A 21,276-nucleotide genomic window follows, 5' to 3' on the forward strand; every position below is an offset into this window, starting at 1 on the left:
GCGCGGGCTTCTCTTACACGGTAGTGGAGAACAGAGAAAGAAACTTCTTTGGCCCCCCTTTTGCTCCTCCCCTCCCCTATCACAGATCACGAGCATCGAGTTAAAAGTGCCGAGCAGCTAACAGACGTTGTATTCAGCTAAAGTTTAGTTGCGCAGTAATCTCGGGAGGTCTATCTAGCCAGTGAAGCCACGCATTTTCTGCATGCTTGATATATCATCCCCCACTCACTTGCCATGGCTGGAAAGCGACTCCAACAACTCGAGGCTCTTGTGGTCCACAATGGCAGCACAGTGACGCTCCGACATAATATCGACCCTCTCCTTTGTCTGCATCATAGGCCCAGTCAGCGTCCAGGCGAACCCGTGCAGGTGATGCTTCCGATATTCGTCCCAGACCTCGGCCTTGTCGAACTTCGGTCCGCCGGCCCTGTGCAGGCAGTCCAGGTAGTGCTGGAACAGCTCATCCTCATGCTTGCGGCGATCCTCGACGTCCATGGCCCCGCCGATGAAGTAGGCGACGTCGTGGATTGCCGACCCGGCGTGCAGGCCCTGCCAGTCGAGGAAGCCGGGCTCGCCGGCCGGGGTGATGAATGTGTTGCCGATGTGGGTGTCCCCGTGGACGATGCAGTGGAACTTGCTGTCCGTCGTCTGCCACAGGGTCTTGTACGCCGCGATGATGCGCTCGCGGTCGACCAGGTGGTCGGGCACCGGCGGCCGGGCGTCTCCCAAGAAGCGCTTGTCCCACTCCTCTTGGCCCAGCATCGAAGTGATGACGTCGCGGAGCGAGAACTCGGGTCTGAACCATGGGAAGTCTGCAGGCTTGCCGCCCCAGGTCCTGGCGTGTAGCGTGGCCAGCTCCTCCATCCCGGCCCGCACCCGGTCGGCCGGCCAGGCCTCCAAGGGGTCTCCGAACGTGTACCCCTCTGCCTTGAGGTCTGCCAGCACGACGATGCCCTGACCGCTGACGGTGTCGGTGCCGCAGTACCAAGTCTTGGGCAGGCGCATGTTAACGGTTGGCCCGAGGTAGTAGTAAAACTCGGCCTCCAGGCGATAGACGGCAAACAGCGAAGGGTGGAGAGCTACCAGTGCCGGATTAAAGCCGCCCTTGACGCACACCCGAGTAGGCGCTGCCTCCGAGTCTCCGGCGGCAGCATCGGCGTCCTCCAAGTCAAGCTGGACGAGGATCTTGGACGCTGTCCCGTGCATCGTCTCCACGATGCTGGCTTCCTTCACCTGCTTTCCGAGGATCTTGGAGAACCATGAGGCTGTGAGTCCCTCCACCGTCAAGGGCAGCGGCTCGCTCGACTTCATCACTCCCCTCGCTCCGGGTGGGCCTGAGACGGGTTCTGAGGCCATTGTTCCAAGTATGATGTTCTATGATTTAATGTATGATGTGACTTGAATTGAGTCTGGGAAGTGTGCTGGCCTTCCGACATGAGTAAAGGGTCATTAAACCGCTTGCGGGGAACCCGAGATGAATGATGCCCAACCAGGGGCTCACACATATTTGTGTGAGAGGGCGGGGGGTTGGCGACGGGGGTTTTGAGCGGTGAGCTTGCGCTGCTGCAGGGGCCTGCCAGCTACCCCTGTGACCACTTTCCTTTCTCGGCACTCTGGGCACCTCACTGGCCGTAGTATCCTTTTGTGGTTCGCACTGGTGGTGATTCCCGCGTATGCTGTCGCTTCGTATCCCAGAACCTACTCTGCGTATTTCTCGCGTTTCGTCCTGAAAGCATGCTGATTAAACACTGGCCATCTTTGGTGGCTGGAAAAGCATCAGATTCCCGGCTTGGCCCCCAGCAACAGATGGGTACTGTACGACAGGCTAGCGTGCCCCTGGGTACCCCTGCATATAATATCCTGAAAACTACCACACGCTAGCCGAAGGTGACGCTCTCGTGCAGTGGACAATACGACCTAGATGTTTACCCAGTCCAGCATCCTCGCAAGACCCTGACGGAACTTTATCAGGTGACTGGACTTGAGATGTCGGTGGAGGTGGTTTGGGACCATGATTGCTGCAACATTTCGTCTTATTTCACTCCCAGCCCGATACCACTCATCCCGCTCGTCTGGAGGACGAATATTGCGCTCGTGTGATTTCTAGAAGTGGATAATTAGGTCGCTTGCTGGTGGCATCGTTGCCTCGGATTCCCGCCCCGCTTTCTCCCTCGCTCATTATTACAAGGGGGTTTCCCTTATCGCCTGGTGTCGACCGCTCGTTCTTCCCCAGTCGGCACCCCTCTAAACGAACGGCTTCCACTGCTGCTCGCACCACTCCCAAAACTTCTTGTCATACCCCAGCCCACCATCCTCCTCGGGTGTAATCGCCCTGACAATATCCTCCCTCGAAAAGTCCGCATCGGCCTGAATCCTCCCCCAGGGGATGACATAAGCTCCATTATTCTCCAGCGAGACATCAGGCGACAACCCAGCATACAGCTCGGTGTACGCGCCAAACCTCGGATGGTACAAAACCAGCCGGACGAAGAACTTGAGGAACGGCGACATGCCCGCGTACACGTTCGAATTTAGATTCCCCGGGTTCTGCGCTACGCTGACGATGCCCTCGCCGCCGTGCCGTCGCGCCGCCTCCCGGGCCAGCATCCACCCGCCCAGCTTGGACACGCCGTAGTTGCGCACCGCGTCCGCCGTCCCCTCGGCCAATTTCTCGAACTCGACGCCCCCCCACGGCGTCGCCTTCTCCGCCAGGAAGCTGCTCGTCCACACGACGCGCACCGACCCCGGCGCCGAGGTTGTGGCTACTGCAGCGCGGAGCTGCGGGAGGAGTAGCTCCGTGAAGAGGAGCGTGGCGACGCAGTGGGCGCCGACAAAGGCTTCGAGGCCCTGCACCGTCTTCGCGCCGACGGGGAGGCCGTAGCCGCCCTGTCCGGCGTTGTTCCAGAGGACGTCGAGCTTGGACTCCTGGCGGGCGAAAGACGCCGCGGCGGACTTGACCGAGGTGAGGTCGTTGAGATCGAGGGTCAGGAACTTGAGTTGCCCTGGGGTTTGTGGGGGCTGGTCAGCTTGGGTGATGGTCTTGATGGCGGCCTCTGCGCGTTCCTGGTGGGGGGAGGGGGGATGTCAGCACATAACGCAATTAATCAATTGGCGCAAACCTTGACGTTAGGTCATGGAGATGCCTAGGGGACTCGCCTTTGATCGCGTTGTCATATACACGGTGGCGCCTTTGCCGTAGAGGATCTTGCACAGCTCATATCCGATGCCTGAGTTTCCGCCTGTCACAATGAAGACTCGGCCTGCTTGAGAAGGGACGTCTTTTTCCGTGAATGTGGGCTTGGGCGGGAAGAACTGGTTGTAGGTGCTGTAGAGCGACATGACTTCTTAGTTGTGGTGTTCTTAATTGTGGTGTAGTGACGATCGCTCTTGGCAATAGGAAAGTATAGGTGTATTAAATGGAAGGCTGATGATGGAGCGGGGGTGGTGACGCGATTGGCCCTCTGGGAAAGCTGCGAATTCAGGATTCATCCTGCCGAGATATGGGGTGGCAGCAGCAGTAGCGGGATCCTAGCCATGCACATGTCAGCACTAGCAAGAAGGAAAACAACAACAATGCCAGCTGTAAGGCAACTGTCAGACGCACTAATACTTAGTTTCGCTCGACAGCGTAGGGCTGACGACTGCATCCGATGGCATCCCCTTGATGGTGGGGTGGTGCATGTTGCGTGTTTCTCCCCCGCGCCACAGCCAACCAACCAACCAAGATGCACCTGCAGGACGGCCGCGTCAGCGTTTGGCGTCGGCGCCCTCCGTCAGCTCGGCCGCCTCAACTTTGTTTTTTTTTAAACTTGCAACTGCGCGACAACCTAGATGTTCGACAACAAGGAGTAAATTAAACCGTAACTGGGACGGAGATAACAACCCAAACCAAACCATGGATGAAGGAATTGATGGCTTCTCTCCCGCATCACGCCCCACCTCCCTCTGCGCGACAATCAGCTCCCGCTGCCTCTCTGCCGCCGTCACCTTTGATGAGCTCGCTGGTGTCGCCGAATTCTCTAGCCTGTCTGGTTTTCTGCGGGACCTTGGCGCGGCGGCCGACACGCTCAGCGAGGCCCTCACCCGCACCCACGCCGCTGTAGTCTCGGAAGCCGTCTGGGGTGTCTTGTCGGCGACGCTGGAGAGCTGCGCCCAAGCAACCGCCACCGTCGAGAAGAAGGCCAAGGTTATTAATTCCGATATCGCAAGTCAGTCCATCGGGGCTGGTGTGATTGCAGGCTACGAGGGCTGGGCTGTGCTGGCGATATATGCAATTAGGCTGCTCAGCAAGTTGATTCAAACGTGAGTTTGCCATGCTCAATATAAACGAGCCTAGCCCCAGAACTACACTAATTGGCAATACAGCCCGACCCACGCTGAGCAGGAATCCATGCTCGGCACCTCGAGCGCACGGCAGACGCTGCAGGAGACAGAGCGCGCATCACGGAAACTCTCCCAGTCGAGCGCACATCTCCTCAACGTCGACAATGTCGACAACGATGCCAATCATCCCCCTGGGTACACTGACAACGCTTCTGGGTACCCAAGAGACGTCAAGGGCCCGGCGCCCGATGATTACCAGCCTGCCCCCGTGTCTGTGACCTCCTCCTCGCCCCAGGCTGCAGCCATTCCGAAACTATCATCACCCTCTTCGTCAGCCGAACCGTCTCAACCAAAATCGGGCCCACTTGCATCCTTGTCTGAAGCGTTCAGGGCCATGACAGCCCCGTTCCGTTATAAACCAGAGCCGCTGGTGGTCGCCCTCTGCGAGGCATCCGCCCGGGGTGATGTGGCCCACATCGCGATGCTCATCACTTCTGGCGCCAACGTTGACGGCCGAGACGAAAAGGGCAAGACCCCGATTGCCAGGGCCATCGAGAATCAACAGTATGACGCTGTCAAGCGCCTCCTCAACCACGGAGCCTCCAAGGGTGTCACTGACACGGCAAAGAGGTCCCCCCCGCTCTTCTGGGCCACCGCCGCGGGAGACCTGCAGATGGTCAAGCTTCTCCTGGACCACGGCTGCAGCCCCGTAGACAAGGACTTGTACGGGAGCCCGTACTTCTGCGAGACGGTTACGCAAGGCAACGTCGAGATAGTGCAGCTCCTCCTCGACTACGGCGCCAACGTCAACGCCCGAGATGCCTGGGGCCGCGAGGTCCTCCTCCACGCCTACCAGAAGGGCAACCTGGAGATGATGCAGCTGCTGCAGTCCCGCGGCGCCAGCGTCAACGTAAAGGACAAGACAGGCTCGCCCATCATCGTCCTGGCTCTGCAGGAGGGCAAGATGGACATCTTCCACTTCCTGCTCGCCCGCGGCGCCGACGTGAACTCGCGCTCCATCACGGGCACGCCGCTAACCGTCGAGGCGCTGCAGAAGAAGCGCCACGACGTATTCAAGCTTCTCCTGCAGCGCGGCGCCGACCCGAACGCCTCGAACATTACAGGCACCCCTCTCCTGATGATGATTGTCAAGGACGACACGGGCTACAGCCTGACCCAGAAGTACGACCTAGTCCACTCGCTCCTATCCCGCGGCGCCAACCCCAACATCTGCGACTCCTGGGGCCGGACCCTGATGAGCCACGTCGTCGAGAAGGGCTGCGTGGAGCTGATCCAACCACTACTCGAGAAGGGCGCGGACCCCAACCAGAAGACGACGGCAGCAGGCGACACGCTGCTCCTGTACGCCATCGACCAGCGGCGCTCAGACCTGATCCCGGTGCTGCTGGGCCACAGCGCGAACCCCAACGCCGCCGACGCGAAGGGGAGGACGCCGCTGGTGCAGGCGCTGCGGAAGCGCGACTTTGCGACGGCGAGGCTGCTCCTCGAGCGCGGGGCCGATGCCAACAAGGACGGGGCGATCAGTCCGCTGGCGTTTGCGAGCGCGCTGGGCGACGGCGATACCGTGAGGTTGTTGCGGAATTATGGGGCGAGGGGCGATGATGTTGATGTCCTTGTTGCTCCCAAGACTTCGCAAGCTGCGCCGCCAATACCACAAGCATCCGCGCCTCTGGAAGACACCGATGTGGTGGATGAGCCGCCTCCAGGCTACGATGGTGTCTCGAAACGGACATGAGAGGCCATTTTGGGACGACGAACTGGGTTCGGTAGAAGAAAGCCTGTAATTACTAAGAACATACATGGGTAATGGAAATTAATGATTAACGCTCACCGATTCATGCATATCGCACCCATTCCTGCAATCATTCGAAAAGATACTTTTTGCTCAGCCTACCTGAGTCAGAGACGGGAGCTATTTAACAGTGAAGTATAAATACTATTCGCTACCCTATTTCCTCGCCTTCCCCCTTCCACAAACACGGTCACTTTGTCACCATCACAACCATCACAACCATCACAACCATCACAACCATCACAACCATCACAACCATCACAACCATCACCATTTCTGCTCCTACCCGATCCACAAAGAGCCAAAGAAATCAAGAAAAACCCACGATACACACAGAGTACTACCTGAAATAACCGGGCGAGATACAATCACGATCGACTGCAAGGCCACAACGAGCGAAATCACCATGCGTGATAACTTGCCGCCCTACGAGGAGGCCCAGTGCCCGGACGAGCGTGTCGCACTTCACCACGGCAGCCCCGACGAGACTGCTGATCCGGAAACCAAAAGAGAACACTCGTCGAATACTTTTCCCGTCGGAGGAAGGAGCTACAGACCAAGCGAGACCTCCAGCTCAAGGCTCTGAAGGTCAAAAAAAAGGAGGAAGATCAACGGGAGAACGAAAGAGATTTATGCTGCAGGTGATGTACTCTCGGCTTGCAAGGGGGCATCATTATGGTCTACTATAGACGCGACGGAGAAATTGAGAGGAAAGTATCGACGCGAGAGCAAGGAAGCCATGGAAGCCATGGAAGCAGAGGCAAAAGCCGTCCATGCAGCGTTCGAGTCGGAGATGGAGCTTCTTCTGGGCGAATACTCTAAGCTAGGGGGTGTCTATGTTGTGTTGTTAGGGATTTACGACTCTGGTAAATAATCTGGGGTCTGCAACACGCAGCAAGCTGGGCTCTGGTGGACATCTTCTCTCATTCTTGGGCTCGACAACGTTGAACAGCTGCTTCTCCAACACATTGATAATAACGCACCCTGCAATACCCACTGGGTTTCCCTCTACTTCTTACGCATTCCCAATGCACCATAGTCACAAGAGCTGCGGTGATATAATTTCGATGGAAAGATACCGAAAACCCCGACTTATAATTAGACCGTGGCAGATGCCATTGCAGAAGAAACCACCCTCGTCGAGCAGGCCTGGCAGCGCCACCATCCAAGAACGTGAAGCAGGACTTGAAGTCTATCGAGGCTACCACCGCGTGCGCTACAGTAAAGTAAAGGCAAGAGCCATTAGCAATAACGGCAAGAGCCACTAATAACAGCGGCAAGAACTATTAACAGCAAGAGCAAGAGCCATTGACAGCAACAGCAAGAGCTATTGCAGTAACAGCAAGAGCTATTGGCAGGAAACCCAAGAGCCAGCAAACAGCAAGAGCAAGAGCATATTAAAAGTGACGGTAAGAGCTATTTACAGTAACAATAAGAGCGTCAGAACTTTGTTATCCTCGCAGCCATATTAACAGCCCTCAGCATCAAAGGCCCGGAAGTCCCACACTTCCTCATCATGGAACTTGTCGGCACTATCTCCTATGTCTCCTGCTTGTTCGCCGTACTTGTGACGTTCGTGTCTCGACTCAGATTTGCGATGAAGCACTGGAAGTTCGCCCTTGCATTTTCCGGGTTTGAGGTCTGCTGCTCGACCGCGACTATGGTCATCTGGTTTGTTCTGCCTGTCACTATCGAGACTGTTGAGGACGGACAAGATCCTGATCGCTACCAGCTTGGCCAATTCAACACCCCCTCTGCCTGTTTGATAACATGTTAAGGGGAAATTAGCTCATGGTATTCTGTCTTGTCAAAATTGTGGTCGCCTCTATCTGCAGTGGCGCTGTTGCAGTTCTGCTTGTCGTAGGGCTAAGACTGCTCATCCATGACCTAATTCTGATATTCTAACTAGCAATGAATTTGTCAAATGCTCTAGACAAGGTGTCCAAGTCAGCTTCCGTCGCAATATCCCATACATGCTTGCGGCGCAGGTAATTTTCAGGGTCTTTGCCAAGAATGAAGCGCGGTCCGTTCTCGCACGGAGGACCGTAAACTTGAGCACCTCCCTCCTGTGAGTCGTATGCTGCATACGGTTCTTCTCCAGCGACGAATGTGATGAAGTCGGTGGCAAATTTTCGTGCCGACTCCCGCTGGCGTGGCTCAAGATGCTGGTTGAAGTTCTGAAAGAGGAACGCCACGTCCAGTATGTGGGTGGACTCCCCCTTCCAAGGCCCATCCCATGGATTGGGTTCATTGAAATGGTAGACATAGGCCGAACCTGGCCATCCTTGGGAAATTGTTAGAGCAGATGCGTAGAAGCGCAAATCAGTAACAAATTTGAGGATGTTGGACAGAGCTTCATCGTCACTGATCTGGTCGGTGATGTTGTACGCAGTGCAGATTGCCTGCACGAGGTTTTGGTTTCCATTCAAGCTCGACAAGAATGAATTTCGGAATGACGTTGAGATGCCGGCCTTTTTGCCCATAAGGGCATAAGCCAAGATGCTCCCCTATTAGTCGGTCAACCATTGTGTTCTGGTAATCAAGGGGAGGTATACAAACGTCAAATTGACAATCGCCGATCATGATGCGACGACACCAAGCCCGTCCAGGGAGATTAGCCTCATCTTCTGTTTGATGCCATTGGGCGTAAGTTGGAAAGTGCCGAACAATTTCGCCAACCACAACAGGGAGCATTGGCACGTTTGGGCCGATCGCCTGCAACCACGACTCCGGCGATAGCTTTAGAATGGAACAGAGCTGCGCTTCAGATGACGAAGCAGGATCGATCTTGAGTGTCGAGAGAACAGTATTGTATGTAGCCTCAGCGACTTCAAGCGGGATTGGATTCAACACCAAAGAGTTGCCGCCCATGGCCACAAGTTGTGTGTAGAGAGGTTCGTTTGACTGGAGATGCAACATGGCAGAGACTGTTTATTAATGGCGTTAATTGGGGGTAAGACGTTGCGTGTTGGAAACAAGTCGTCAAACGTACCTCCTCCAGCACTTTCGCCACAGACAGTTATCTTGTTGGGATCTCCCCCAAAACCCGCAATATTCTCCGTTATCCACGTCAAGGCAGCTCGCTGGTCTAACAACCCACGGTTCGGCTTGATGCCAGCCTTTCCCATCGCCTCTGAGTAAAGGAACCCGTGGACCCCAAGTCGATAGCTGTTTGCGGACATTAGTATCTCTAGAGTATAGCATGATTATCTAAGGAAGAGCAATACTTGATTTGAATCCCAATCACCGGCTGGTTTATTTCCTCCCCAAGTGCAACAATACGAGCCAAATCGTACTGTGGCCAAGCGTTGGAACCAATCATGAACCCTCCTCCGTGGAAGAATACGAATACCGGGATAGGTGTCGACGGCTGCTCCGCGGGTATGCAGAGATTCAGGTTCAAACATTCCGTATCCGACATTTTGAACGAATCATGAGGGAGACTCTTCTGGATCAAACCTAGCTCCATGTCACATCCCATAGGGGGACTGATAGCTGTTGGCCTGGGAAGCAAAATGTAAGTAGTGTCACGTAGTCGGGGCATCTGGGAGTGACTAACCCATGTGTCCTAGCATCGACAACACCATGCGCCTTGTTTAACAAAGGCATTGGGTCGCTGAATCCATGTTCTAGCGAAGCATACTTCAAGCCTCTGAAGGAGAGAACTTTCCCATCACGAATACCCTTGATCTTGCCAATTTCTGGATGCGAAAACTCGGCCATTTTGATTCGTTGAAGACGGGTAGGGGAGCTAATGGACTGGACCAAGAACGAAGTGGTCTTCACGCTGCTTTGAATGTTTCAACACCCATCACTGGTACGCCATTAATTACCTAGGAAGTTGGGGTTAGTGGGGTTGCTCCCCACACATACACGTATACATCCCCCCACTGTACGCATGTGGTATACCCCACTTACACTTTCGGGACTGGTCAACGAAGCCTGCGCATGGTATGCATTTGGATTGATTTAGGCGTGCTTCCTTTGATGCTGCCGAAAAGTCTGCGGCACGATGCTTGGGTAATCCATATACTGTGATTTTTCACATGAATATCCAAGTGGCTGTAGTAATAGCATCGACCCGACCCAGTTTACCCCCTATTTACCCCACACCCTCGGATACCTCGACCGCCCCACATGTATGCCGTCTCTAGTTTTAACCTCCATGTGGGGAAACGAGAGTCCACTGGGACGGATCTATGGATAACTTTTATGGATAATTATTTGCCATTCAAATTTAAACACCTCTCTTCGCTCTCGATCCATTTATCGTATTACACAGCTAACAATGGCACTGGAGAACATTGAAAGTTTTTTGCTGGCCCACGGGCGCTCTTTTGACCGTACCGTTATCATTTGCACCTTTGATTATCTGATCGGCTAGAACACTCTAAACCCTATCCTCAACCTAGGGAGAAGCATGCCATTGGCAGACGCGAGTTCTCGGGAGACGCGCGCGGCCTTGGCGGTGACAAAGCCCCCATGCAGATCCAGTCCCAAGTTCTTTGTCGTCACGTTTTATGGCGCTGGCGAAAGCATGATCGGGGAGCTTGAGGAGCTGACAAGCTTAACCTGGTTTTGCGGAGGAAAGGTCACTGAGGATTGGGGGAAAAGACACTCTCTCTGAAACCAAGAAAAAGATTAAAGGGGCAAAAAACATACAACACCAGGGATTCGCTGGTCGTCACCGACCCAACTACTAGTCTGGCCCTCACTGGCTTATCTAAGGGAGAGCGGACGGGATCCCGAGTTTTCCAATGGGTATGGTCGTATGTGTCTGTGTAAGCTGTAAACGGTGCTTAAATAAGGAGACGCCCTGTTTTGCTTGTCGCAAACTTCGAGAACAACCAGCAATTCCGCCCTCCAGACACGGCACCATTCCGTCGCCTCCTCAAGCGTTATCTTCGCCAACAGGTTGCTATCATAGTGGCCATACGGAGACATCTCTCTAAAAGTAATTGACCAATCTTGACCGCTCTCTACGCATCCTCACCGCATTGATGTTATTGAGGCGGCGGCATCTTCCCTTGTCCCGGATTTGGGGGTATGGACGGCGGCTTCGATCCATCGCCCAGCGGCCCGTTCGGGTTCTGATGTCCACCACTTGCATCCCTGAAGGCCGCCGGATTAACGGTCCACGCGGACGACGTGTCGACGCCTAGCCGGATATAAGCAAAAAGGCCGTCCTCGATCTTGTCGCCAAGCATGACGTAGCGGAAGAAAGGATCGTCGGCAGTGGCGGTGCTAGTTTGGCGCAGGAGACCGTCATTACGGTTGAGTGTTAGGTCCTGCTTGTTGTCCGTGTACGGCGCCGTTTTCTCGACCTCGGTGATGAGAGACTGGTCAAAGTACATCTGGCTAATATGAGTGATGTTGCCTCCAGTGATGGTGCCGTTGTCTTCGCGTTTTACGCCGCTATGGACCATCGCTAGGGGAGACGCAGGGCTGGTTAGAGTCGTAGACCCGTCACGGTCGGGCAACACCCGACTCTAGCGGAGCAAGCTCACCATGGATATGCACCGCTCGGCCTTGGTAGTGGCCTGGGAAGAAGGAGTCGAAAGTGGCAACGCCCTCCTCGTTTGTAAACTGGATCCCTCGAAGGGCCGTAGCGTTAATCACGGATCGGTCATAACCCTCGCCGTGATCTGGCATCCTGTAGTAAGTCCAGACACCGCTATAGATACCCTATCATAGGCGGTCAGCTTTAGTAACATGCAAATTTGAGGAGTCATAGTTAGGTATAGGTCTCCCTAAGCTCACAGTGGTATTACAGCCCCAGATGTCGACGGCCACATCTTCCAGCGGTTGGCAGGTCTTAGCATCCACGACCTGGAAATCCAGAGTCAACGGAATACCCCTCTCGTTCTCGGTCAGATTTCGCCGAATCTGCTCGCCGCTGACATCTGCGGAGCAAGTATCAGGCATCAAGTCTTTACTTGGGTAGCAGATTAGTAGTGGCTCGGCACTCACAGAGCGGTCCCTCGGATACCAGCTGTGCCATCATACACGTCCCATCATCAGCAAAGAGGTCGGCGGCCTTGGTGTCCTTGTTGAAGGGTTTATCGACTTGGTGATCCTTCAGGAACCTGTCTATCTGGCGTCCCTGGACGATAGGACTGGAGGGGTGCGATAATTAGGATGGTTGGGTTCATCTTTCCCAAATTCACCCGGGCGTCGCCAAACTTACTGATGCTCTAGCCCACGCTCCTTCTTCAGTCTGTTGACCTCGGACTGCCGGCGTGCAATTGTCCTCTTGACAAACTCGGGGTTCTCCAATGTCGACTGGCAGTGCGACAAGGACCGACGGTACTGCGGCTGGGCGTTATGGAGGTAAACCTTCTCCTCCATGCCAAACGGGTGGGCCAGACCCGACGGAATGACCAGGAGCAAGAAGATGAGCATGTTGGACAAACCCATGTTGTCGTGTCAGCGAAGTATCCTTGCAGTTCCAACTGCTTTAGATTGAAACCAGCACGAATGGTGGACCTGCCTCAATCCCGTCGCCAACCCTACTGTTATATTTATGACCTCCGACTTCCGTCCGTCTTGGCTGGGATTATTACTCGGCTTAAGTTACCTTGGAAGCTACCCACGTACAACGCGCGTCGTACCCACCTTGGTGATCTACCAGTCAACCTTATTTGACGGTACCTATGGTATAGTATGGGGCTATTAAAAATCCCCTGAACTGGGCGAAACCTGGACGCCCGCCGACATGAGTAGACGAGGGATGCAGATGCACAGCCTATCGCACTCCATCAATTAGTAAAGGAAGCGATGAGCAATTCGCCGGCACTCGTTGAGTAAGGAGCTTCCCCGCACGCCACTTTGACGGTGACCCCTGATACGCCTACGGCTCGGGACGCTAGAAGCCAATTGCGTGTTACCCATATTGCTTCCCATTCTACATTCTACGGCAAATGGGACTCGAAACCACCGTGTTGTTGTCCCATGATCCGTTAGTTAGCGAATGCAATGGATTTTGCAATGTACGGATCGGTATGGAGTTCAACAGCGTCAAGGATCTACCGACCCTCTGTTGATGGCGTGCTCGTATCGCCGCCGTTCAGGCTCTGAGCATCTCCGCCAATGGCCAGTGCCGGTGATTAAATCCAACTTTGTAGCTCGCTACGGGCATTGTCGGACCATATACCGAAGCGGATGGCCGGTGCGTCCGGGATTGCGGCGGAGGATGGTATTGGTGATGGGGGTGCCGCCAGCCCTCGTAGTCCATGGCGTCGATGAGGGAGACTTCTGGTTGCCCGTCGGAGCCGCTGCGGTCGTAGATTTAGTCGATCGTCTGGATCGCATAGCCCTCGTTAGTCATGCATAGAGGGGGTTGGCAACGGAGCCGACATTAAGTAGTTGGATGCGGGTGGATTTGAAGTCAATGCTTGCGATCGTATTCAGGACCTCGTCGATGAAGCCCACTCAAGTCCCTCGGAAACCATCGTCTCCCCTACTGTACGACAATATTCCGCCTCCTAAGTATTGCATGCCCTGCTTTTGGCGACTTGCCGCTCGTTGCGGTTCACGCTGGCTGATGCGATGAGGTCTCCGCGACTCTTGACGAAGTCCCGCAGCCATCAGAGGCGAATCACCTCTCCGTCGGAGGAATGTGTGACGGAATCCCCTCTCTTCTGGTTCGCCGAATCTGGTGTGGGAATTCTGCCGACAACCGCTTGATATCTACCGAATTCGCGGTTGATCTTGATACGTAGAGTGCTCGCTCTAACTGCCGGCAGTCTTAAAGTTCTTTCATAAGCCGGCTTCTTTATGCAAAGGATCTATTCTCTTTGCAACATGTACAAGTTTGAGCCTCGTCGGCATCTGCTCACTATCCGAGAAGCGGGGGGGGGGGTAGAGTTCTTTCACAATATCAAGCTGCGGACAACATATAGGCTGGTCGAGCCTGGTTCGGGCAGCGGGTTGCAGATCCTATACACGTGCTAATTAGCCTTCCAAAGACGGGTTATGTTGGATAATATTGGACAATGGGTTATTTAATCTTGACCATGGCCTTTCATAACGTTGCGCACTGCTATTAGAAGCGCAGTCAGTCTTTCCTGTTTTGCCAGCAAACCGTGTTGACCATGAAGATTAGCGCCGCTCTCCTTGTCTCCGGCTTCGCTGGGGGCAGCCTCGGGGCAGCCGTGAAGGCACGAGATGGCCCAAGTGGTACGCGCGCGCATGCATTCTTGACAGATGACCGAGAATAGGTTCTCACTGAAGCCTGCAGCCAATAAAGTCGAGCCCCTCGAGGCAAAGTTCTTCAAGGACCTGGACGCGAAGCGCGTCAAGATCACGTACGGGCCATACAACGTGCCCGGCATCGACGATCCAACGACCCACGGAATGACGACCTTCGTCAACATGAACGCCCTAATGCCATGCCAGGACTGCCTGCTCACTGGCACCGTGCCCGACCTCATCTTCGAGGACGGCTCGACAGCCAATGCCGATAAGGGGATGTGGCTGCACCACATCGGTCTCGGGAATTGGAATCGTGCCGATGTGGTTTGCACCAGCTGGCCAGAGAGGTTTCTTTCGAACGGCAACGAGAGGTCCAATGTCGACCTGACTCTTGGAGGGTGCGTCGTGATCCCCCTTTAATGGCTTGCGGAATCTGACAGCCGTCGCAGGACACGGAAGGTGGGCTACTACTTCGGCCCAAACGACCGAATTATGCTCGCCACCGAACTCATGAACGAGTCGGAGCTCAGTCGCACCGTCTACCTGACCATCGAGTGGGAATATCTGGCTGGGATCCCTGATGGTTTCGACCTGGACGTTCCCATCTGGCTCGATGTGAAAGGGGACTGTCCGAGTCAGGCGGGACCCCTTGTTCCGAAAGCCGACGTGTTCAACGCTACGAGGGAGTCGCCTTGGTCGCCAAATTTTACCGGAGATCTCTACCTAATGACTAGCCATGTCCATGACGGCAATATCCATCAGGAGGTGTTCCTGGACGGCAAGATGGTGTGCGATAGCGTCGCCAACTATGGTGAGAGCGCGGGCTACATCAGCCATGTGGGCATGTACGGTCACGAGATGGAGCATGAGCACGGAGGAGATGATGACGAGGAGGAAGGCGAGGAGGAAGGCGAGCCCGGCAGTGAACACGACCACGGCAGCGACGACCACATCGCGCACATCTCGTCCACGACCTCGTGCCAAAACCTCGGAAAGATTGGTCCGGATAGCAAACTGACTCTCACTTCGTTCTACGACATGACGAAGCATCCGGCCATGATGGGCCACGACGGCGATCTCGAGCCCATCATGGCCATCGAGTGGATGCATATGGCTCTAAGCCCCGAGGATGAAGCTATGAAGCAGGTTTTGGCGTCGAAGGGTCCTGACAGGCGCATGATTATGCGTCGCTTTGCTGAGCGGAGCCGGAAAGGGTTGCGATTCCTCTGATGACTTGAACAGAGGCCTTCATACATCATCTTGGCTCATTCTTGTTTCGTTACTGCCCATCAAGCGCCATTCATGTCGTAATTAACGCCCAGAATCTTCGTTCCATGTGTCTCTCTCATTACTATCGTCAGAAGAACCACCTCATGTGGCTTGTAGGTAGAAGACGGGAAAATACGGCAAACTGTTGATATTTGACACCATTTTGCCTCTATAACAGCATAACCCCATTTACAACACCCCGAATGATGCACTCTTTACCTATGTTACACAAGACAACACAAGTTGTGTAAGCCTGCAGGCAGCAGTCTGCATTTGGTATGGTGCTACTCGGCAGAGCTCAGCCGCACCGCAAGTCAAACCGGATTGAGGCCTTGCCAACTTGTGCACAGCAATTAATTATGCATTGACGACGAGAATCTTCCCCCTCGGCACTTTCTCTCCACCTTAACTTTCTCCCGCCTCCTGGGAAGCCAGCTCCACGGTCCTGGTCCGGTTCTAGACGAGGGGCACCGTTGCAGTCGCCCTTCCCGCCCAGCGTCTGGTATATTATTGCAATGACGCACGACACGTCTGCGGTCGTCGAGGCTGTTCCGGCCGAGAGGAGAAGTCTCTTTGGGACGACCGAGGTGGGATCTGGAAGCTGGAATGATGTCCCAGGGCGCAAAGGCCTGAACCCTCTCAATCGCCCACTCGGCGAGGCAATCGCCAGTGTCAATGAGATGGCGATGCGGCGGCAGGTGGAAGAGAAGAACCACGAAGTCGACGACTGGCTGGGCCACTCAAGCTTTGCTCTGGAGGACAACGTCGGACGGCACGACACTAGCCACTCCCGAGACGAGATGTCGCCTGTGGTGACCGACGACTGGGGGCCACGGACGCCACCAACGAGCGATATATTCGTCGGGGTCGACGATCGAGAACCCTCTCTCGGCGATGAGACGGAGAACAAGCCTCTCCCTGGCCAGACCTACTTCATCGAAGACGGGCCCGAGTTGAGCACGGTGGATCTCTCACTCATGCGCGAGACAGCACCCTGGCAGGATGCGCCCGCACTCTTCAAGATCGAGAACGTCGGCGAAGCGAAGCTACTCAGTCAGCCAGAGACCTCGCATGCGGCGATTGCGAGATTCGAAAGCATGTGTGACGACAATAACTCGGTTGTCTCGCGGGCAGCTACCTGGGGCACCCGCCGTCGAACCGTACCCGAATTGGACGACATTGAAGGCATTACGAGTGGGCTATTTCTAAAGAAGCTTTCCCTCGGCTCTCGCACTCAATCAAAGCCTTCGGCATTCGACGGCGTGCGCTCCTTGCTGAAGAGGTCTCCCCCATATGCATTTCTGAAGCGTGCAAGGACCAAGGAACCCGAAGATGGTCTCGTCGGCATGTGGAAGACGCTCGGTGGCCCTCCCGTTCCCAGCTTGTCGACGGTGCCCAAGCCTGCAGTGACTGAACCCGACAACGAGGACGATGGCGAGTCAGACCTCGGCGACGGCGACTCTGGCAGTCTGGAACCCGAGATTGCCACCAGTGATTTCTTTAAAGGTTGCATCCCCGACTTTGACCGTTTTCGGCAGCATGCGCGAAAGCTCAATCCAATGTTGAGCCACACGAATGCCTATCTTCTCGACAACGTTGCCCACCATCAAACCGCCCGCTTCGATTCCCTTGTATCCGCAAGGACCAAGCATGTCAGCGACGTTGAAACCCAGAATTGTCCTTCTAGATTTTGTTGCATTGCCCTCGGAGGCGGCCCCCGGCTTCTCCACGCCAAGGGCGATCCGACAACGACCATCAATGTAAAAGACTCGGATGAGGAAGCAGATCCGGTACCCGGTACATTCAGAGTCGCAGAGGAGAACTTTTCCAAGGGCATTCCGATGCCCCCGACAGAGGGGCTACCAGCTCAACTGGAGTGCCAGACATGCTACAAGGTCAAAACAATCTGGAGGCCATCGGACTGGACTAGGCACATCATCGAGGACCTTCAGCCCTATGTGTGCACCTATGATGGGTGCCTGCGGAGGTTCAAACGCAAGGTCGACTGGGCCAGGCACGAAAACGAGGTCCATCGCCATCACGGGTGGTGGGCCTGTGACGAGAAAGATTGTCGACACAAGTCTTACCGACGCGATGACTTCCTCCAGCATCTCGTCAGAGAACACAATCTCACAGCGCCTAAAGCCAACACCGGGGGACCGACCAAACGAGCCGGCAGTACGGACCCTATTACCTGGCAGAAGGTGGAAAAGTGCCATCACCAATCGCGATCCAAGCCACATGATGAACCCTGCCGCTTCTGTGGGAAAGCGTTTACAACGTGGAAGAAATTGACCGATCATCTGGCCAAGCATATGGAGGAGATTGCTCTGCCCCTTCTAAGCCTTGTTGCCAGGGAAGACTTGACTCCCGATAACTTTGTCTCTCCAGTTGATAGCCCTCCACCGGCTCCTTCCCGCCATGGAGATTCAATCTTGGCGTCACGTGCGTTTTTCGAGCACTTTACCCCCGTATCCCCGACGATCAACGAGAAAACACCTGACCGTTATGCTCAGATGGCCTCACAGAAAGATTATATGCCCGACCTGTCCTGTGACTCTGGAATTAGTATGGACCCCAACGGCAAGGGTCCTTCCGACGAATGCCCAGGACAATCTTCCTCTGAGGAAGAGCCGACAGATGCTGAGACGCCAGGACAGCTCTCAGCCGAGAGTCACTACTCTAAATCTCAAAGGGAAGTTGAAAACCTAGACCACCGCCCTGCCAGACAAGTGGGAATCGCAAGGATTCGGGTCGAGCTGTTGTCTGTCTCGAGACCGGGCGATGGCTACGATTCCGAAGCCTCCGAGCCACTTTCAGCGGACGAAGGTGAAGGCCCGGTGGACGATGACGGCCAGCGTGGGGAGGAGGAGTCGGGGAATAACCCCGGGTCTTCTGGCAGCAGTCCGGGTAACCCTAGTAGTAATACTGTCCAAGGTCCATCCGGGGGATCGGGCTCCTCAGGGAACGGTCAACAGGACTCGGGATCCAATGAAAGAGGAAGCGGCGGGCGGGGTGGTGGTAGGAAAAGGCGACGCCAGAATTCGCCAGATGCGGCGATGAAGAAGACTATCCAACGGTTCGCCTGCCCGTATCAAGTGTACGAGCCATTCCAAGGCTGCTTGGGTCGAGGACCGAGGAACCCAAAAGGGGGTTGTGATGGCATATACCGGTTGAGGTATGTCCGGAGAGCACCTGCCGTCTTCAAAATGCTGATGGGCAAGAGCTAACCAGATCTCCAGACAGCACCTCAGCCGAAGGCATATGCTCTCATCCAGATGTCCAACTTGCTGGAGGTCTTTTGACACCAAAACCAAACAAGACGAGCACATCAAAATTGCAAAATGCCAAGAGAGACCGAGGCCAGTGGGCGAACTCTTCATGGATACAGATCACGAGAGCGAAGTTGAGAAGCCTTGCGGTTCCATGTCCGAGGAGGATACATGGTGGAAGCTATTCCGGCTTCTCATTCCGGGCATGGAAACACGAGACTTTTGCTGGTTGAACACGCATTACTACCCATGTAAGGGGACTCCTGAAGCGGGCAGGCGCTCAATTGCAACTGACTTGGTACTAGATTACATCGCCTACGACGTATCTATGACCATTCCGACCTTGAATTTCATAAATACATCCTTTTCACAGCCTCAGCCTGAGACCAGTACCGGGGATGTATCAACCACAAACGGGTGAGACCCTTCACTCACTGCATAAAGGCGGTAAGTAGAACCTTGCTCACAATTTGTGCTCACATTTCGACTAGAGTTGAATCTTCGCAATCATTGATTACGGACCTCACAACACCCCTGCTACAACCAGAGAGGCCATTCATGCTATCTCAAACCCTCTCCGTCCCATTCTACGAATCAGCACCCCGTCTGCAACCTCCAGACCTCCTAGCCACCACTAGCTTCATCCACCCGCAAGCCACCTGGACGTACCCCAGTACCGAACCACTAAACTCATCATCAGATTCCCAATCTAACAGCAACTGCTTCTCAACGCCAATGTCATCCGCATCGGCAGGACCAACCCAGCAAGGTTCCCTCCCTTTCACACAGCCGAGCAGCATTACCACATCCAGCGATCAGACCCAACTGCGGCGAACCAATGAGAGACTAAAGGCAAGAAACCAGCGAGCCGAGACCGAGATTTCAGAGCTCCGGAGTGCGATTGCCGGGCTCCGGGAGGCCAACCGGGCGAGCAGGGCGGATCTAGGTCGTGTTGATGGCATTCTGGAGGAGTTGATGGACTCGCAGAATGTTCCTGCGGAGATGCATGAGAGTCTCAATCGGTTGTGGAACCTGCTGGAGACGGCGTCGGAGAGGTTACGAAAGGGGAGCTAGGGGTGGGGGTTGGTCCTGGATATTAGACGGTGACGGCAACGGCAACAGCGATGGTGATGGCAACGGCAATAGCGATAGACAGCGAGGCAATAGAGATGGACAGCGATACGACAGCAGCGATGGACAGCGACTGCAATACCGATGACAGCAGAGGCAATAGCGACAGCAATCATATGTACAGTACACTCGACAGCAGACGGAAGTACTTGCATGTACCTATAGGTAGATATCCCTTATTGCTTTTATTTCCCGTCTTTAGCCCAACCACGTGTCTACCTATTGACACGCGTCCGGATGACTGTGAAGAAAGTCGAACGACTCGAGGACAGCAAATGTATACGCGATACCCGCGACAAGGACCATGATATGCATGATCTGGTGGCTCGCGCCAAAGATATCGAAGCGGCGGGGGAACCACTTCTCCGGGAACTGTCGTGGGTAATGCATGATAAGCACTTGTAACCCAACACCCCGCGCATCCATCCCATGCCTGACTGAGACTCACCTTGAAGGCATACGCCGCGGCGCCCAGAGAGTTGAACACGAGAGTACACAGCACCCATTGCAGAGCCATCCGTCGGTTTTGGGCTCGGTATCCGTAGGCAGCAATGCCGTGCACGACGGGGATGAAGGTCGACATGGCCAACGAGCCGAACGTGGCGGCTCGAAGGGGTCGGAGGTGTGGCTCGCTGAACCTTGGTTGGAAGGTGAAGATGGAACAACAGACGGCCAGGAACGAGGTGAGGGCCCAGTAGACGATCTGCAGCTTGGCGTCGCAGATGAAGCCGTAGTAGATCAGAGGTATGTTCGCCCCCCACATGAGCAGGATGATGCCCTGGAAGTCTAGCTTCATGCCTAGTGAGAAAGCCCTGTGGCTGTGGCACAGGAACGTGTGGAAGCTGTTGCAAGAAGATCAGTGGCTCCGATGGGCACTTCGGGGGTTTTGGTTGGCAATTAACTTACGTCGCGGAGAAGACGAAGCAGATGGCAACGCCAATGAAGTAAATAGAGCAGACTATCTTGTCCGGAACCGTGGCGACGGTATATCGCGGGGGTACCTCGACGTTGAAGACAAATACTGGGATCGCAAAGAACAGAAGTGACCCAATAACATGGGAAAATATGTTGACTGGCCAACGGACGGTCAGCTCGGGACAGAGAAGATGGTAAATGGTCACCATGGTGGTAAGCTACCCGTCTCATTGTGCAGATAAGTCCAGCTGTATAGGCAGTCTCGAATCGAGGCAGTGGCTTTCCTACATGATTCGCTCCGACGTTAGTGGCCTGTTGAAGCCTGAGTTCCATGTGGGGGAGCAAACCTATATCCAGTCT

General features: G+C 54.8%; 8 protein-coding genes across 8 annotated transcripts; 3 read left to right on the top strand and 5 right to left on the bottom strand.

The window, feature by feature from the left end:
* Positions 1–225: 225 nt before the first annotated feature.
* QBC33DRAFT_579893 (putative aminoglycoside phosphotransferase) lies at positions 226–1,311 on the bottom strand (the record flags this gene model as incomplete). The annotated part of the gene is made up of 1 exon (XM_060431167.1): positions 226–1,311. One exon carries the CDS (start codon positions 1,309–1,311, stop codon positions 226–228), a length of 1,086 nt encoding a protein of 361 aa, XP_060281163.1.
* Positions 1,312–1,800: 489 nt separating this feature from the next.
* QBC33DRAFT_177986 (uncharacterized protein) lies at positions 1,801–3,436 on the bottom strand. Its single transcript, XM_060422413.1, has 2 exons — positions 3,157–3,436; positions 1,801–3,063 (listed from the first exon to the last, which is right to left on the bottom strand). The coding sequence occupies exons 1-2, from the start codon at positions 3,337–3,339 to the stop codon at positions 2,245–2,247; spliced, it is 1,002 nt and encodes a 333-aa protein (XP_060281164.1). The 5' UTR covers positions 3,340–3,436; the 3' UTR covers positions 1,801–2,244.
* Positions 3,437–4,717: 1,281 nt separating this feature from the next.
* QBC33DRAFT_456018 (putative ankyrin repeat protein) lies at positions 4,718–6,079 on the top strand (the record flags this gene model as incomplete). Its single annotated transcript, XM_060424791.1, has 1 exon — positions 4,718–6,079. The coding sequence occupies one exon, from the start codon at positions 4,718–4,720 to the stop codon at positions 6,077–6,079; it is 1,362 nt and encodes a 453-aa protein (XP_060281165.1).
* A 1,912-nt stretch (positions 6,080–7,991) lies between these two features.
* Positions 7,992–9,889, bottom strand: QBC33DRAFT_612680 (Alpha/Beta hydrolase protein). The gene is made up of 5 exons (XM_060432501.1): positions 9,696–9,889; positions 9,364–9,639; positions 9,129–9,304; positions 8,696–9,063; positions 7,992–8,643 (listed from the first exon to the last, which is right to left on the bottom strand). The coding sequence occupies exons 1-5, from the start codon at positions 9,857–9,859 to the stop codon at positions 8,038–8,040; spliced, it is 1,590 nt and encodes a 529-aa protein (XP_060281166.1). The 5' UTR covers positions 9,860–9,889; the 3' UTR covers positions 7,992–8,037.
* A 1,250-nt stretch (positions 9,890–11,139) lies between these two features.
* Positions 11,140–12,553, bottom strand: QBC33DRAFT_571939 (intradiol ring-cleavage dioxygenase-like protein; the record flags this gene model as incomplete). The annotated part of the gene is made up of 5 exons (XM_060430635.1): positions 11,140–11,564; positions 11,644–11,821; positions 11,897–12,039; positions 12,107–12,252; positions 12,324–12,553. The coding sequence occupies 5 exons, from the start codon at positions 12,551–12,553 to the stop codon at positions 11,140–11,142; spliced, it is 1,122 nt and encodes a 373-aa protein (XP_060281167.1).
* Positions 12,554–14,341: 1,788 nt separating this feature from the next.
* QBC33DRAFT_456109 (uncharacterized protein) lies at positions 14,342–15,559 on the top strand (the record flags this gene model as incomplete). Its single annotated transcript, XM_060424795.1, has 3 exons — positions 14,342–14,727; positions 14,779–15,166; positions 15,236–15,559. 3 exons carry the CDS (start codon positions 14,342–14,344, stop codon positions 15,557–15,559), a joined length of 1,098 nt encoding a protein of 365 aa, XP_060281168.1.
* A 554-nt stretch (positions 15,560–16,113) lies between these two features.
* Positions 16,114–19,291, top strand: QBC33DRAFT_517170 (uncharacterized protein; the record flags this gene model as incomplete). Its single annotated transcript, XM_060426174.1, has 3 exons — positions 16,114–18,776; positions 18,841–19,121; positions 19,176–19,291. 3 exons carry the CDS (start codon positions 16,114–16,116, stop codon positions 19,289–19,291), a joined length of 3,060 nt encoding a protein of 1,019 aa, XP_060281169.1.
* An 858-nt stretch (positions 19,292–20,149) lies between these two features.
* On the bottom strand, positions 20,150–21,073 carry QBC33DRAFT_545339 (hemolysin-III related-domain-containing protein). The gene is made up of 3 exons (XM_060428554.1): positions 20,908–21,073; positions 20,450–20,843; positions 20,150–20,373 (listed from the first exon to the last, which is right to left on the bottom strand). Exons 2-3 carry the CDS (start codon positions 20,795–20,797, stop codon positions 20,221–20,223), a joined length of 501 nt encoding a protein of 166 aa, XP_060281170.1. The 5' UTR covers positions 20,798–20,843; positions 20,908–21,073; the 3' UTR covers positions 20,150–20,220.
* Between the last annotated feature and the right edge of the window lie 203 nt (positions 21,074–21,276).

This window comes from Phialemonium atrogriseum, assembly GCF_030411735.1.
Source record: "Phialemonium atrogriseum strain 8032-3 unplaced genomic scaffold QBC33scaffold_21, whole genome shotgun sequence".
Classification (NCBI taxonomy): domain Eukaryota; kingdom Fungi; phylum Ascomycota; class Sordariomycetes; order Cephalothecales; family Cephalothecaceae; genus Phialemonium; species Phialemonium atrogriseum.